At 42.3% G+C, this 12,730-nt stretch overlaps 2 protein-coding genes across 12 annotated transcripts in view; one reads left to right on the top strand and one right to left on the bottom strand.

Moving 5' to 3' along the window:
* Positions 1 to 12,730, bottom strand: part of PITPNM2 (phosphatidylinositol transfer protein membrane associated 2) — a 184,616-nt gene that overhangs the window by 96,190 nt on the left and 75,696 nt on the right. For all 10 annotated transcript variants that reach the window (XM_053368303.1, XM_053368312.1, XM_053368307.1 and 7 more), the window contains one exon: positions 12,504 to 12,680. In XM_053368303.1, coding sequence (XP_053224278.1) covers positions 12,504 to 12,581 — 78 coding nt within the window. In that variant the 5' untranslated portion in view covers positions 12,582 to 12,680. The remainder of the gene's footprint in view (positions 1 to 12,503; positions 12,681 to 12,730) is intronic.
* The window catches only part of HIP1R (huntingtin interacting protein 1 related), a 297,989-nt gene that overhangs the window by 274,990 nt on the left and 10,269 nt on the right, over positions 1 to 12,730 (top strand). The gene's annotated exons all lie outside the window — the stretch shown is intronic.

Here is a 12,730-nt window from a genome sequence, read left to right as displayed (position 1 = left end):
ACTCCAGGACTGAGCCCTGGCTTTCAGAACGGTTCTGGGGTTGAGAATAAGATACCAAGGGGGTTTCAGTCTGGATACTATGGCCAGCCAGACCTGAATAGCATTGTGTCGCCAGAAGAAAAATACTGATTTGCTTTTTGCTGCACTTGGCCACCACCAAAGTAAATGGCTAGAAGGTGTTACTGCAGCTCATTAACCGTGAACCCAAGGGTCAACTGAGTTTCTTAACACCTCAGCCTTTGGCCTCAGCCTGAGCAGCTCATCTCCTGAGCAAAGACAAAGCTGCTGTCAACCTGCTTGTACCTCTTCCTCAGCGTACCTGCCGGCTTGCCTGCCTCCCTCAGCTTATTCCGTAGCAACCAGGCTTCTGCTTTTCCCACTCACAGCAATGCCTTTGGACCTCTAGTCACATAACTAAGCCCCAGTTCAAACTGAGACCTGTGGAAGCCACGAAGGAAGAAGAAGCAGCCATCTGATACACTGAAGCTCTTGGCTTCTAAAACACAAGAGTGTTTTCTTTAGCAGCTTGTGCTTCTTTGCTCTACGCAGCTGTTACTGGGTCTTCACAAGGTGTTCAAGTCTCTACTGTAGTCACACGCAGCACTGTCACTTTTCTGCTGCTGTTTGTCTTCCATCAAAAATTACATCGTTTGTCATTGTCACTCTGTGGCGAAATTACATAACCTATGTAAATTGCATAATTAATTACGCAAATGTCAATGTCATTACATTATTCCAACCCATTCATTGAAATGCAAAAGAAATGCAATGCAAATGGAGATGGGGAAATGTAATCAATTATGTTTTGTTTGCAGGCTGAAAGCAACAATGGCTTGATTTCCATTCCAGACATGGAATGGAATCACAAAATACAAGTTTTGGCGATTTCTACTCATGTTTCCATTTTCATGAGAATGATCTGACACCCCTAGTAGTCACTGGATGAAACAGAGAGAAATGAAAAAATGAGAAGCTGCTGTGGGGAGAGAGAGAGAGAGAGAGAGAGAGAGAGAGAGAGAGAGAGATTTGGAGCAAAGAAGCAGCTGTGGGGGGTGGGAGGAAAGATACTTGACCCTTCTGCCCTCCATTTCTCTGCTTCAGATTACTATCCAACCAATTCTCCCTCGTAAACACATGATTTGTTTTTGCAGAAGGCATTGGGATCCTTTTACAAAGGCATTGTGTAGTTGGTTGGCCACTACACCCCACTGAAATAAATAGAGCACTTAAATGCTTATGAACCTTTCGGGTATGCCTGATTTTAATTTTTTTAAAGCAGAGATTCACGGGAATTTGTATCAGATTCTTTGAAAAAGATGACTCGCCCTAATTATATAGCTCCCGCTGTGTTCTAAGACAGAAAAGAAAAATGTGCATTCTCCAGATGGCCAAGCATACCAAAAGATCAATTGCTTCTTGATCAGCATTCAAAAAAGAAAACACACACACACACACACACATGCAAGAAAAAGTGATGAACTTTCCAAGTAAGTGTCAACCACCAAATGCTAAGAGAGGAAATGCAAACACATTTTCAAAGGCTGGAGACAGATGCTCATTGCTTGAGGGATCTGCAGGTGCACTAAGGGGGCCATCATTGCTCATGCTAGGCACACTCACTTCTGTGCCACTATCATCTTTGGTCAAATAGGGTTTCCATCGACATAAATGGGGTTCTTAAATAGCAAGCAGATTTATGGTTACCTAAGTTTTCGTGGAAGCAAAGGGCTGTGGTTCAGCGGCAGAGCATAACATTTGCATGCAGAAGGTTCCAAATTCAATCCCCAGCATCTCCAGATAGAGCGAAAAAGGATCCCTGTCTAAAACCCTGGAGCAGAGCTTTTCAACCTTTTTGAGTCCATGGCTCCCTTGACCAACTACATTCTTTCTGCAGCACCCCATGGGGCTCAGGAGCCCAGTTATGTCACTCCTTGTCTGCAGAGCTGGCAGACTCTTACCCTTTTTCAAGCACCCTCTCTTGTGGAGTGTTTCTTCAGCCTCCTGTCCCTGAGAGACCTCCAGGCGACTGCTGCTGCTTTCCCTGGTCTCTGGGCTGCCCCACCCCACCCCAAAGAGAGGTGCCTCCTCACACTGCCACACAGTGGCCTGGGATTTGTCTGTCCATTCCCAACAGCAAAGGCTGGTGGACTGGGGTCCCTCGCCCACTTGCTTGCTTGCTTGCTTGCTTGCTTACCCAAAGGCCACCTCAGCTCCTGGCAACCAATACCCCCCAACCAGCCCCAGAGGCACCATTCACCTGGGAAGCTTGTAGTCAGGGCGGCTGCAACAAACAGCTACACAAGCCTTTGGGAGGCAGAAATGCGAGAAGGCATCTGCGGAAGGGAGGGAAGGAAAGAGGGACAGAGGCCAGTGTTTCACATGGCACCCCTGACCATCATTCAAAGTGCCATGGCACACTGGTTGAAAACCGGTGCCCTGGAGAATCCCTAGCAGTCAGTGCTTGCATACAACACTGAGATAGATGGAGCTTTGATCTTTAAGTGTTATTATGGCCCAGGGACTCTCACTTCATCTGACAAATGAAGCAGCACAGGCAGTGTCAGAGGGCGAGGAGCACCCCACCCACCCCAGTCTCCCAAGACATGGAACTAAGCCCATTGTGGTTACTGGAAAAATACAGTTTCCGTATCACAGTTGCATCCCAAACGCCTTGCGAGTTGAACATTTTGGCTCCTAAATGCTGCAAACTGAGAAGTGAGTGTTCCAGTTTGCGAACGTTCCTTAGAGCCCAAATGTTCGACGTGGCTTACGCGGCTTGGTTCCCAAACATTTTGGAAGTCTAAAGGATTCTGTTCGGCTTCCAAGGTCCCACTGTAGATAGATAGATAGATGATAGATAGATAGATAGATGATAGATAGATAGATAGATAGATGATAGATAGATAGATAGATAGATAGATAGATAGATGATAGATAGATGATAGATAGATAGATGATAGATAGATAGATAGAAGCAGAGCCACAATCCTAGGCATGACTATTTGAAAGTTAACTCCAGCAAAATCAGCAGGACTTCTGAGAAAACCTATTTAGGATAGGAATGCTAATGTGAAATATATATTTCTCTTTCAAAAATCTAACATATAGGCAAAGCAAATCCAACTCCCCAAATCCACATCACCCTTCCCTTCCCCTAATTTGGAATAGGTTCGTCATATTTCTATGTAAACTATACAAAGTTATAAGAGAGTAATGTATTCCCAACAGCAGTCCCTGGTGATAATGCTCTTTTTCTCACTATGCTAATTTAACCCCTCAAGAGGGCAATTATTTTTTGCCATGGGAAAGGTATCCCCTAAGCAAGACTGCAGTGTATCAAGAGCAGCAGCACTCATTGGGTAATTTGGATTTTTTGCTTGTTTCGACAAGGAAAGATTTTTTTAGTAGCACATTTCAAAGTGTATGTTTTCAAGGAATTGTAGGTTCATAGAATTGTAGGATTGGAAGGGACCACCGGGGGGGGTAATCTAGTCCAACCCCTTGCGATGTGGGAATCTTTTGCCCAACGTAGGGCTTGAACCCACGACCTTGAGATTGAGGGCCTCATGCTCTGTCAACTGAGCTATCTCTCCACCACAGTTTTAATACCTATTTTAAAATATATTACTTTGTAATGCATTTTGCTGCAATTTAGTTTGTATCAGGACACTGGCAGTCTGGGCTGCTGCTGCTGGGATGCATTAAATGTCTAAATACAAAGATGAAGTAAGTGCATCCATTAGCCAAGTAAAAGCTTTCAAACTTAGCCACATCTCACCCGTGGCTTTTGCCATTGTTGTTACCACAATTATGACTGGAATAGGTTGATAACAACATAGCCGTCATTATAGGAATAAAGATGGGAAGGAGACAGAGGGAGAAAGCAAATGTTAGCCATTATCCCCTTAACATGCTGTTACCACAGGAAATGACAATTGTGTGTCCTGCTCCCCGCCCCTTGTCAAATACAGGGAAAACTAACATAGAACCCTCTAGATAGGGATAGCTAGATCAGCCAATTTCAATTCTCTCCATTTCTCATTTCTCCAACCTTACATTCAGTTCTCCAGATTTATGCAGCAATTTGTGAACTTAAAAAAGAATCCTCATAAAATTTCTCCTAATAAATAATTTTTTGTCTGAAGAACACATTTTGAAAGAGATATCTCCTAATATGCTTTCCCCCAGTCATTTATTCATTTTCAAGCACATTTCCCCCTATACATGCACTTTTGTAAGCATTGTTTGGTTGGAAAAATGCATCACAAAATTTGAAAAAGTGCAAATTTTGAAGGGTGATTGTGTTTCAATTTTCATATTGTTTTGAAAAGTGAATGCTTGATAAATCTAGCTTTGAATGCACAATGAATCATATGTCTCCCCATCCCTATCTCCAAGTGATGTTGGTCATTGATTGTGCCGGCTGGGACTGAAAGAAGTTGAAATCCCAAAATGTTTGTATGCTACTGCATTGGTAACACCTAGTTAGTGGAATTTGTTTCATGTCCTGACCTTACACTGCCTCAGGTTTTCCCACTCTGTAGGCACTGGCATCCAACTGTGTGGAGCAGGGGCAGAAAAATGCAGAATATCATGAAAATACTAGGCTATGAGATATTATGGGAGGGGATGCAAACTTTGGAAGTAGCTGGACATTTAGAGCACGGCCTACTTGGGCCCAGACAAGATTTACTGGAGTTTGGTAGTGTCTGGAGTAGCAACAAATAAAACCTGAAGCAGGCTCAGGTCCATTCTACTCTTTGAAGAATGCACACAAGGTAGCAAAATGTTTTATGCGAAAGACTTGAAAGAAACTGCCTGCATGTATTCCCTCCTCCCAACTTAAGCTGTTGCAAAAGAGGAACACTCCATCAATCATGATTCCACCACTTTCTCATAGTAGGTGCATAAGGACTAGAAATGGGTCCTGGAGAAATAGCTCATCTGTTTCCTAGGATATCAATTAGAAGAGACTTTAACTTATAAGGTAATGCTCCTTAAAAGGGGAGGGACTAATATGAACTACTAGGAAGCTTCTGCCCATTACATGAGAAAAAAGCTGGTGCAGTTTTGAAATCAGTGGTTAAAATTAGAAGAGTTTTGAAATGTTCAGTCTATCTTAATTCAAAATTGCATCCAACTGTATCAAAGAGAGAGAAAACCCTGCTCCTTAATATCAAGAACTATCATGCAAAATTTGGGTACAATGTCCTAAAAGGTTGATTCTAAAAGAGGCAAAGGAAAAAGAGTAATTGGCCAAATGTACAGAGGGCTTGGAAACACCCACTCCAGAGAGGCAACTATCCCATGTTTCTTCCTGGGCACCTCCACATGGCTTCTACTGAAGGCATGAGATAATACTGTTTAAATATGCCCGGTCTCTGTGGCAAACACACAGATGATGCTTCAGGCAGCGCTGCTGTGCCAATCCATACAGTTGCCAGGAACACTGAAGGCTGGGCACACATACTGCTTCCACCACTATCTCCCCAACACAGTTAAGGCCTCCTTGCCAAGAACCCACAAAAATCTAATGGGAAAAAATTATTGATTACCTGAAGATATGTTGTAAATTTCTTAAAACATTCGCAGGATTGACATAAACTCGTGCAGTAAGAATTAATTAAATGAGAACGTAAGGGGAAATAGTAAACAGCTTTGAATTGGATATGCAGTAATAAAAAGATACAAACTAAGTAACCACAGAAAGGAGGGGAGGGAAGTCGAAAGAAATACAGACTAATTTTGTTGAGATTTTGTGGTTTTTTTCTTGTTTTGTTAAAATATTTGTAGAATGTGAAAATGAAAAAAAAATTAAAAACCCCACAAAAATAATAAACCATTCTTAGATTCATAGCAGCTACAATGACTGCCATGATAAAGTGATCATAAAGACAGAAAAGAGAAGAAAAGGCAAGACTAACAACATGCACACTGCACTTCCTGTTGCTGTTTGAAAGCTGACATTTGCAGATAGGCAGAATCACTCTGTTCTCACATCTCTGAGTGACAGTATTAGAAATGGTTTGTACCCAAATGGCTGCCTTCAACTGGAAGGAAAGAGGAAGTGATGAACAAACGGTATTGTGTGCCTGACCACCTTGGATGAAACAAAGGCTATTCCTGCTTCCTGACGAAGGCATCCCCTTTCTTCCCATGAAAATAAATGATGAAAAGGGAATCTCACATACAACTGCATTATAAACTACTCCTTTTTACAATTCTAAAGCATCAGCAGTGTGGCAGTAGGTGAAGCTCATTCTTCTTTTACAAGCTCTTGGTTAATTTAAATATTTCACTCTGTTACTGGTTCTATTTTTTAATTTATTGTGTTTTATTTAGTAATTTTAGTATTTTAACTATTCTGATATTTAATACTGTTTTAAATTATAAACTGTCTTAAAGTTCAAATTCAGTTTCCAAGTGTGGCTTATAAGTTAAGAAAACAATAAACCACAAACAAGTGTCCATAATGCTCCACTGAAAATGAGGGTGAAAATGCTACCAAACTGAATTCTCTAACACTGCATTTGTACTAAGAAGGCAACGTTGGTATTGATGGAGTCTAAAATCTAATAAAGACAACAAAGTCAAGTTCACATCTGCTGCTCTGCAAGCAAATCCAGGGTACATTAAGTCCACTGCTGTAATGTAAAATTAATTCTAATTGATGGAAGCTGTTATGTGTTCATTGCAGAATGCCAAACCACCAAGGACAGCAGGCAGCCAAGGTGATGAAAGCTCTAGGGGAAAAGAATTGGGGAGTGGTGGGGGAGGGCAGTGACAAGCACTTCACAGGTTACAATTAATCCAGCCTCAGCTTTTGGGCACTTGAAACCTCAGCAGGGGATTCCAGGAGGAGAAACGATGCATGAAAGTGAGAGACACAAGATGATTCATTGCACACACCCTCTAGAACCGAAACAGCAAAGTGATACAGAACAGAGGACCAATTCCATACTTCTTTATGGCCCTCCACCCATTGTGCACTTCAAGGGAAAGGCCCCAAGGAACTTGGTTAACAAAGCATTTTGAAGAAAAAATTGCTTACACCCCCTGACCTTGTCTCTACTACTCTAGCAGATGAGTTTCAAGAGGTGTCCAAAGCACTGTCTAGTCCTGCGGTGTTAGATGAGTTAGTAAGGCTTGAGGGCATGGAAAAGGTGTTTGGTTTGGTCTGGGGAACCACCGGTGCTCTTGACCTTTGAACCTCAGCGATGAAAAAACTAGCACTGAGGGGACAGCCAGCTGAGCCAGGGAGGTGATTAATGCAAGGCGGTGGCCCCTTCCAGCTTAAAAGAGGCAGTGGTAAGACCACTCCTTAAGAAATCCTTCCTGGATTCAGAAAATCAAAGTAATTACCAGCCAGCTGCTAATCTCCCCTGGTTGGACAACTGTTTTTTAGATCCATTTCTGTCGGGGTTTCGACCCAGTTTGGGCATGGAAGCTGCCTTGGTCACCCTGTATGATGATCTCTGTTGGGAGAGAGGCAGGGTGTGTATTTGCCCTTTTTAATTCTCCTTGATCTCTCAGCAGCTTTCAGTACCATTGACCATGGTTTTCTTCTGGAATGGCTGTCTGAGAGTGGACAGCACTGCTTTGTGGTAGTTACGGTCATTTTCAGATGACAGGACTTGTGCCTAGTCCCATGTGCCTTCAATGTGGGGTCTCAAAGGATTCATTACTATCTCCCATGCTGTTTATATCTATCTATGAGTGGAATCATTAGCAGTTTTTGAGTACGCTGTCAGCAAAAATACTGGTGACACTACATGTGCAAGTGTGTCAGTGGATGTGCTAGACTGATGTTTTGCCTTGGTTATGGAATGCATGAGAGCCAATAAACTGAAGCCTAATTCAGAAATGACTGAGACACTGTTAGTGGGTCGTTTCCTAGACCAGATGGTGCAGATGTGGACTACTATGGATGGCGTTACACTCCTTCTGAAGGAGAAGGTACATAACTTAGGAATATATCTGGATCCATTATTGTCACTAAGGCTCAAGTGGCCTCAGTAGCAGAGTGCCTTTCATAAGCTTTGCCTGGTGGCTCAGCTGGCTTCCTCAACCTCAGTCCTCCACATGTTTTGAGACTACAATTCCCATCATCCCTGACCACTGGTCCTGCTAGCTAGGGATCATGGGAGTTGTAGGCCAAAAAACATCTGGAGGGCCGAAAGAGGTGGATTTGCCCTGCCAGACCTTAAACTTTATTATAAATCAGCTGCATTTTGTTGGCTGAAAGAATGGCTGCTTCTTGAGAACACAGACATTTTGGATTTAGAAGTTTTCAGTAATGTATTTGGGTGGCATGCATATTTGTGGTATGATAAGGTCAAAGCACATAAAGCATTTAAAAATCATATTGTCAGGAAAGCACTGTTCAATGTCTGGATAAGATATAAAGACCTACTTGAAAATAAAACCCCAAGGTGGTTATCACCGATGGAAGCGAAGGCTCAGAAAAAACTCAATATGGAGGCCAAATGGCCGAAATATTGGGAGATTTTGGAACAAGAAGGAGACAAATTGAAATTGCAGAGCTTTGAGAAACTAAAAGACAAAGTGCGAGATTGGCTTCATTATTATCAAATAAGGGAGGCTTACAATTTGGACAAGAAAATTGGTTTCCAGGTGGAAAAATCAAAATTGGAAACAGAACTGTTAGATCCCAAAACTAAGATATTATCAAGAATGTATAACTTGCTGTTGAAATGGAATACTCAGGATGAAACGGTGAAATCTGCTATGATAAAATGGGCACAAGATGTCGGACATAACATTATATTGGCTGGCTGGGAACAGTTATGGACCACAGGTATGAAATTTACGGCATGTAATACCTTAAGAGAGAATATTATGAAAATGATATACAGGTGGTACATGGCACCAGTCAAGCTTGCAAAAATCTATCATTTGCCCGATAATAAATGTTGGAAATGTAAAGAAAATGAAGGTACATTCTTTCACCTTTGGTGGACGTGCCCAAAGATTAAGGCTTTCTGGGAGATGATCTATAATGAAATGAAAAAGGTATTTAAATACACCTTCCTGAAGAAACCAGAGACCTTTCTCCTGGGCATGGTCGGCCAATTGGTGCCAAAGAAGGATAGAACTTTCTTTATGTATGCTACAACAGCAGCAAGAATACTTATTGCAAAGTATTGGAAGACCCAAGATCTACCCACCCTGGAAGAATGGCAGATGAAGGTGATGGACTATATGGAACTGGCGGAAATGACGGGCAGAATCTGAGACCATGGAGAAGAGTCGGTGGATGAAGATTGGAAGAAATTTAAAGACTATCTTCAGAAATACTGCAAAATGAATGAATGTTAGAATGATGTCGGAAGGAAGTTAAGTGGTTTTAGCAGCAATGTTATAAAGGAGTATGTAAAAAATGGATTGTTAACAGGTGAGAATGTAAAGTTATAATATATTAAGGTAAAGGATTAAGATAAAAACAAGGAGGGAAAGGATTTGCTGAATTAACTAACTGAACTGGAATACAAAAAAGGGAGGTGTGAGGAGGTCAGGGAAACAAGTAAATGAAAGACAAGATATGAAAAGATTGATTTGTTTTTAATTGTTTGTATTTTTCTGTACTTTGTATTTTCTCTTTTTTTTCTTTTGTTTTTCCCTTATTTTGTAACCTTTTTTGAAACTTTAATAAATATCTTTTTAAAAAAAACATCTGGAGGGCCGAGGTTGAGGAAGTCTGCCCTATAGGGACAGAGACAGTCTAAAAGTCTATGCTCTGGTATTGTCTAGGCTGGACTGCTGTAATGTGTTATACATAGTGCAACTTTGAAGATGTTTCAGAAACTTCTGCAGGTGCAGAATTCAGCAGCCAGATTATGGATTGGGGCAGAACCGTCTGAGCATATAACACTAATTCTAAGATGACTGCACTGGCTATCAATTAGTTTCTAGGCTAAATTCAAAGTGCTGGTTTTGACTGAAAACAACTTATGCAGCTCAGGATCCCAATACTTCAAGGGCTGCTTCTCCCCACATGAAAAGTACCGGACCCAGCAATCATAATCTGAGCCCCTTGATCACCACCTTGAGGTTATTAGGACTACTGCCTTAGCCACTACCTGGGCATCTGGACAGAAGCACCTCCTCCAGCATCCCTTTAACGGGACACCCCTTCTCTTGGAGCAGCAGGCAGAGGCTTGTAACCTCCCCTCCAACCATGACTAAGGCTTACCCAATGCCTAAAATTGCCCACAGCTGTGACAACTGCAAAGAGGTAGGCTAAACCCTCAGAAAGTGCCTATTACTCTGAGGGGAAAATTCCTACCCAGCCCTGAATACAGCAACTAACTTAGTCCACAGCAAGGTCAAAAACATACACAAATTGACAAATATAGAGAGCAGAATACAAAGGGAGGGTGGGCGGAAGATCCAATGACAATCTGTGTGCCAAGGCAGACCTGTTTAAATACCCGAAGAGTGGACCTGAGTGAAGCCTGCAGCTCAGTCAGTTCCACCCCTCCAGGAATGCCCACCCCTAAGCCTGCCTGCCATTGGCCACTTTGCCAGGCAGGCTACATTCAAACCTCCTGCCATGTGCGAACCTTTCTGGCACCCCAGCGGCTAGGATCGTCTGGCAGAGGCAGCCACATTGGGATGCATTGGGAGAGGTGTCACCGGCCGCAATGCTGCCACACCTCAAGAGAGCTAAGCGGATTTCCAGTAGTGTGTGAGTCGCCTGCAGCAAACAAAGCTAAAAAGCCTTGTGCCACCTTAAAGACCAATAAATTTCACTGTAGCATAACATTTTGTGGACTGCAGTCCACTTCAGGGAAATATCAGGAGGCTTTGGCCTTGTTTCTCTCCAAGCCCAAATTAAGGCTCATGTGAACACTGGCAGTTGAAATTTGTGTGGGTGGAATTCTCATAATTGCTTGAAGAAAGACAGGCAACTAAATAACGCAAGGTAATCAGAAAGGCTGTGTAACTGGAACACCCCAGAATTAGTGGTTTGTGTCGGCAGAAGGCGCTACCTCAGGATAATAACCTCTAAATTTTAATTGTGCAAACAAGCCTTAAGTATGCCTAAGGCTAGGATTAGCCTTACAAAGGTCTATAACAACATGTGCATAGCTATTAGCCAACTGGCATGCTGCAAGCCAGTCAAATCCAACCACCAAAATGATTTTTACAAGGACATTGCATGGAAAAAATGTTTGTCCCTACAGGCAGAGGGGGGGCAGCCAACTTGTTCTCCTCAGGAAGGGACTGCACATTATAACCGTTACTATTTTTCTATATTTATTTATACCCCACCTTTCTCCCTGACAGGGACTCAAGGCAACTTACAGATAAAAGGACAGCTAAAAATATGGGAGGGAACAATGATTTACACTCACTCACTCACAGCACCAGCCCCCTCATTAACAGCAGTCCATCTTGAAAAACCTGCCAGCTGAAAGACAGCAAGGAGGGAGCCAGTCTAACTTCTCTAGGGCGGGAGTTTCAAAGTCTGAGAGCAAACACTAAGAAGGCCCTCTCATGTGTCCCCACCAAGTGCGCCTGTGAGGGTGACGGGGCCAATAGAAGGGCCTCGCCCAAAGATTTCGAAGTCTGAGAACGCTCATACGAGGGAATACAGTCTTTCCGATAGCTTAGATCTAAGCCATAAAGGATCATAACCAGCACTTTGAATTGTGCCTGGAAACAAACCATTTAATGGGACCATTTAAAAATATTTTTTGACTGCATGGACACAGTGAAGTTACCAGCAAATCCGAGCAGGTGCTAAATGTTAGAAAAGAACGAGGGTAGTCCTTGGACACCTCACCAGTACATGATTTTAATTTTTTGTAGAACTGTGTGGTGCTGTTAACACCAAAGATGCAGGTCTGATGCAATGCATATTCCTGCATTGCAGGGGGTTGGACTAGATGACCCTCAGGGTCATGTCCAACTCTATGATTCTATTCTATTATTTTTTAATATATACATAACTGGGATGGCACAGACCAGTTTTTATATAGGAGGAAATTATACAGGATGGAAATAAACTGATTCATCTATCCCTACCCACACAAGCTACTGAGTCTGTCTCTCTCCCCACCTTCTCGCTTTACAAGTTTGTGAGCCTCCCGTTATTTTTTTCATAGCTTCCTCTCCTCATCACTTTCTCCCTGCTTAGCAGCATTTAAACATTTCAAAACATATTTAAACATCTTACAGAAACTGGGAAGAGATTTTTTTTAAAAAAGCATATTTGGGTGAAGCCACGCAAAAACGAACAAGACTCCATGAGAAACTGTGTGCTAAACATGCCACTTTCATGGGTAATTTTTAAAGTCATTTATCAATTTATGCACTCAGATAATCACCCTCGCCAAGAGGTAAGAGAGATTTCTGCGTACCTCAGAAGCTGGCATTCCTCTGATTACACACTGGCTCAAAGAAAATTCACGCCATTTGTGGTTTTACCATACAATCTGTTATTCTGGGACAGCATGTCAACAATTGTGTGAACCAACCTGTATCATGTACAGCTGGGCAATCCTATATTCATCCACACTCATCGGAAGTGGAATGCGATACTCTTTTATAAGCATCTTGAAATCCAAGCAGCCCTTTGGTCTGGTCAGAAATGCAAGCCAGAGGTGCTTCCTGGAGGCTGCTTACATAACAGTAAGCTCATGCATCGATGCCCCCTGAAATGAAAACAGAAGAGAGGTGCATTTAATTTTGTGAATGAATTTTT

The sequence above is a fragment of the Podarcis raffonei genome, chromosome 16 (assembly GCF_027172205.1).
Source record: "Podarcis raffonei isolate rPodRaf1 chromosome 16, rPodRaf1.pri, whole genome shotgun sequence".
Taxonomy (NCBI): Eukaryota; Metazoa; Chordata; class Lepidosauria; order Squamata; family Lacertidae; genus Podarcis; species Podarcis raffonei.
Note: the sequence above shows the minus strand (reverse complement) of the source record. Positions and strands in the feature narration are given on the sequence as shown.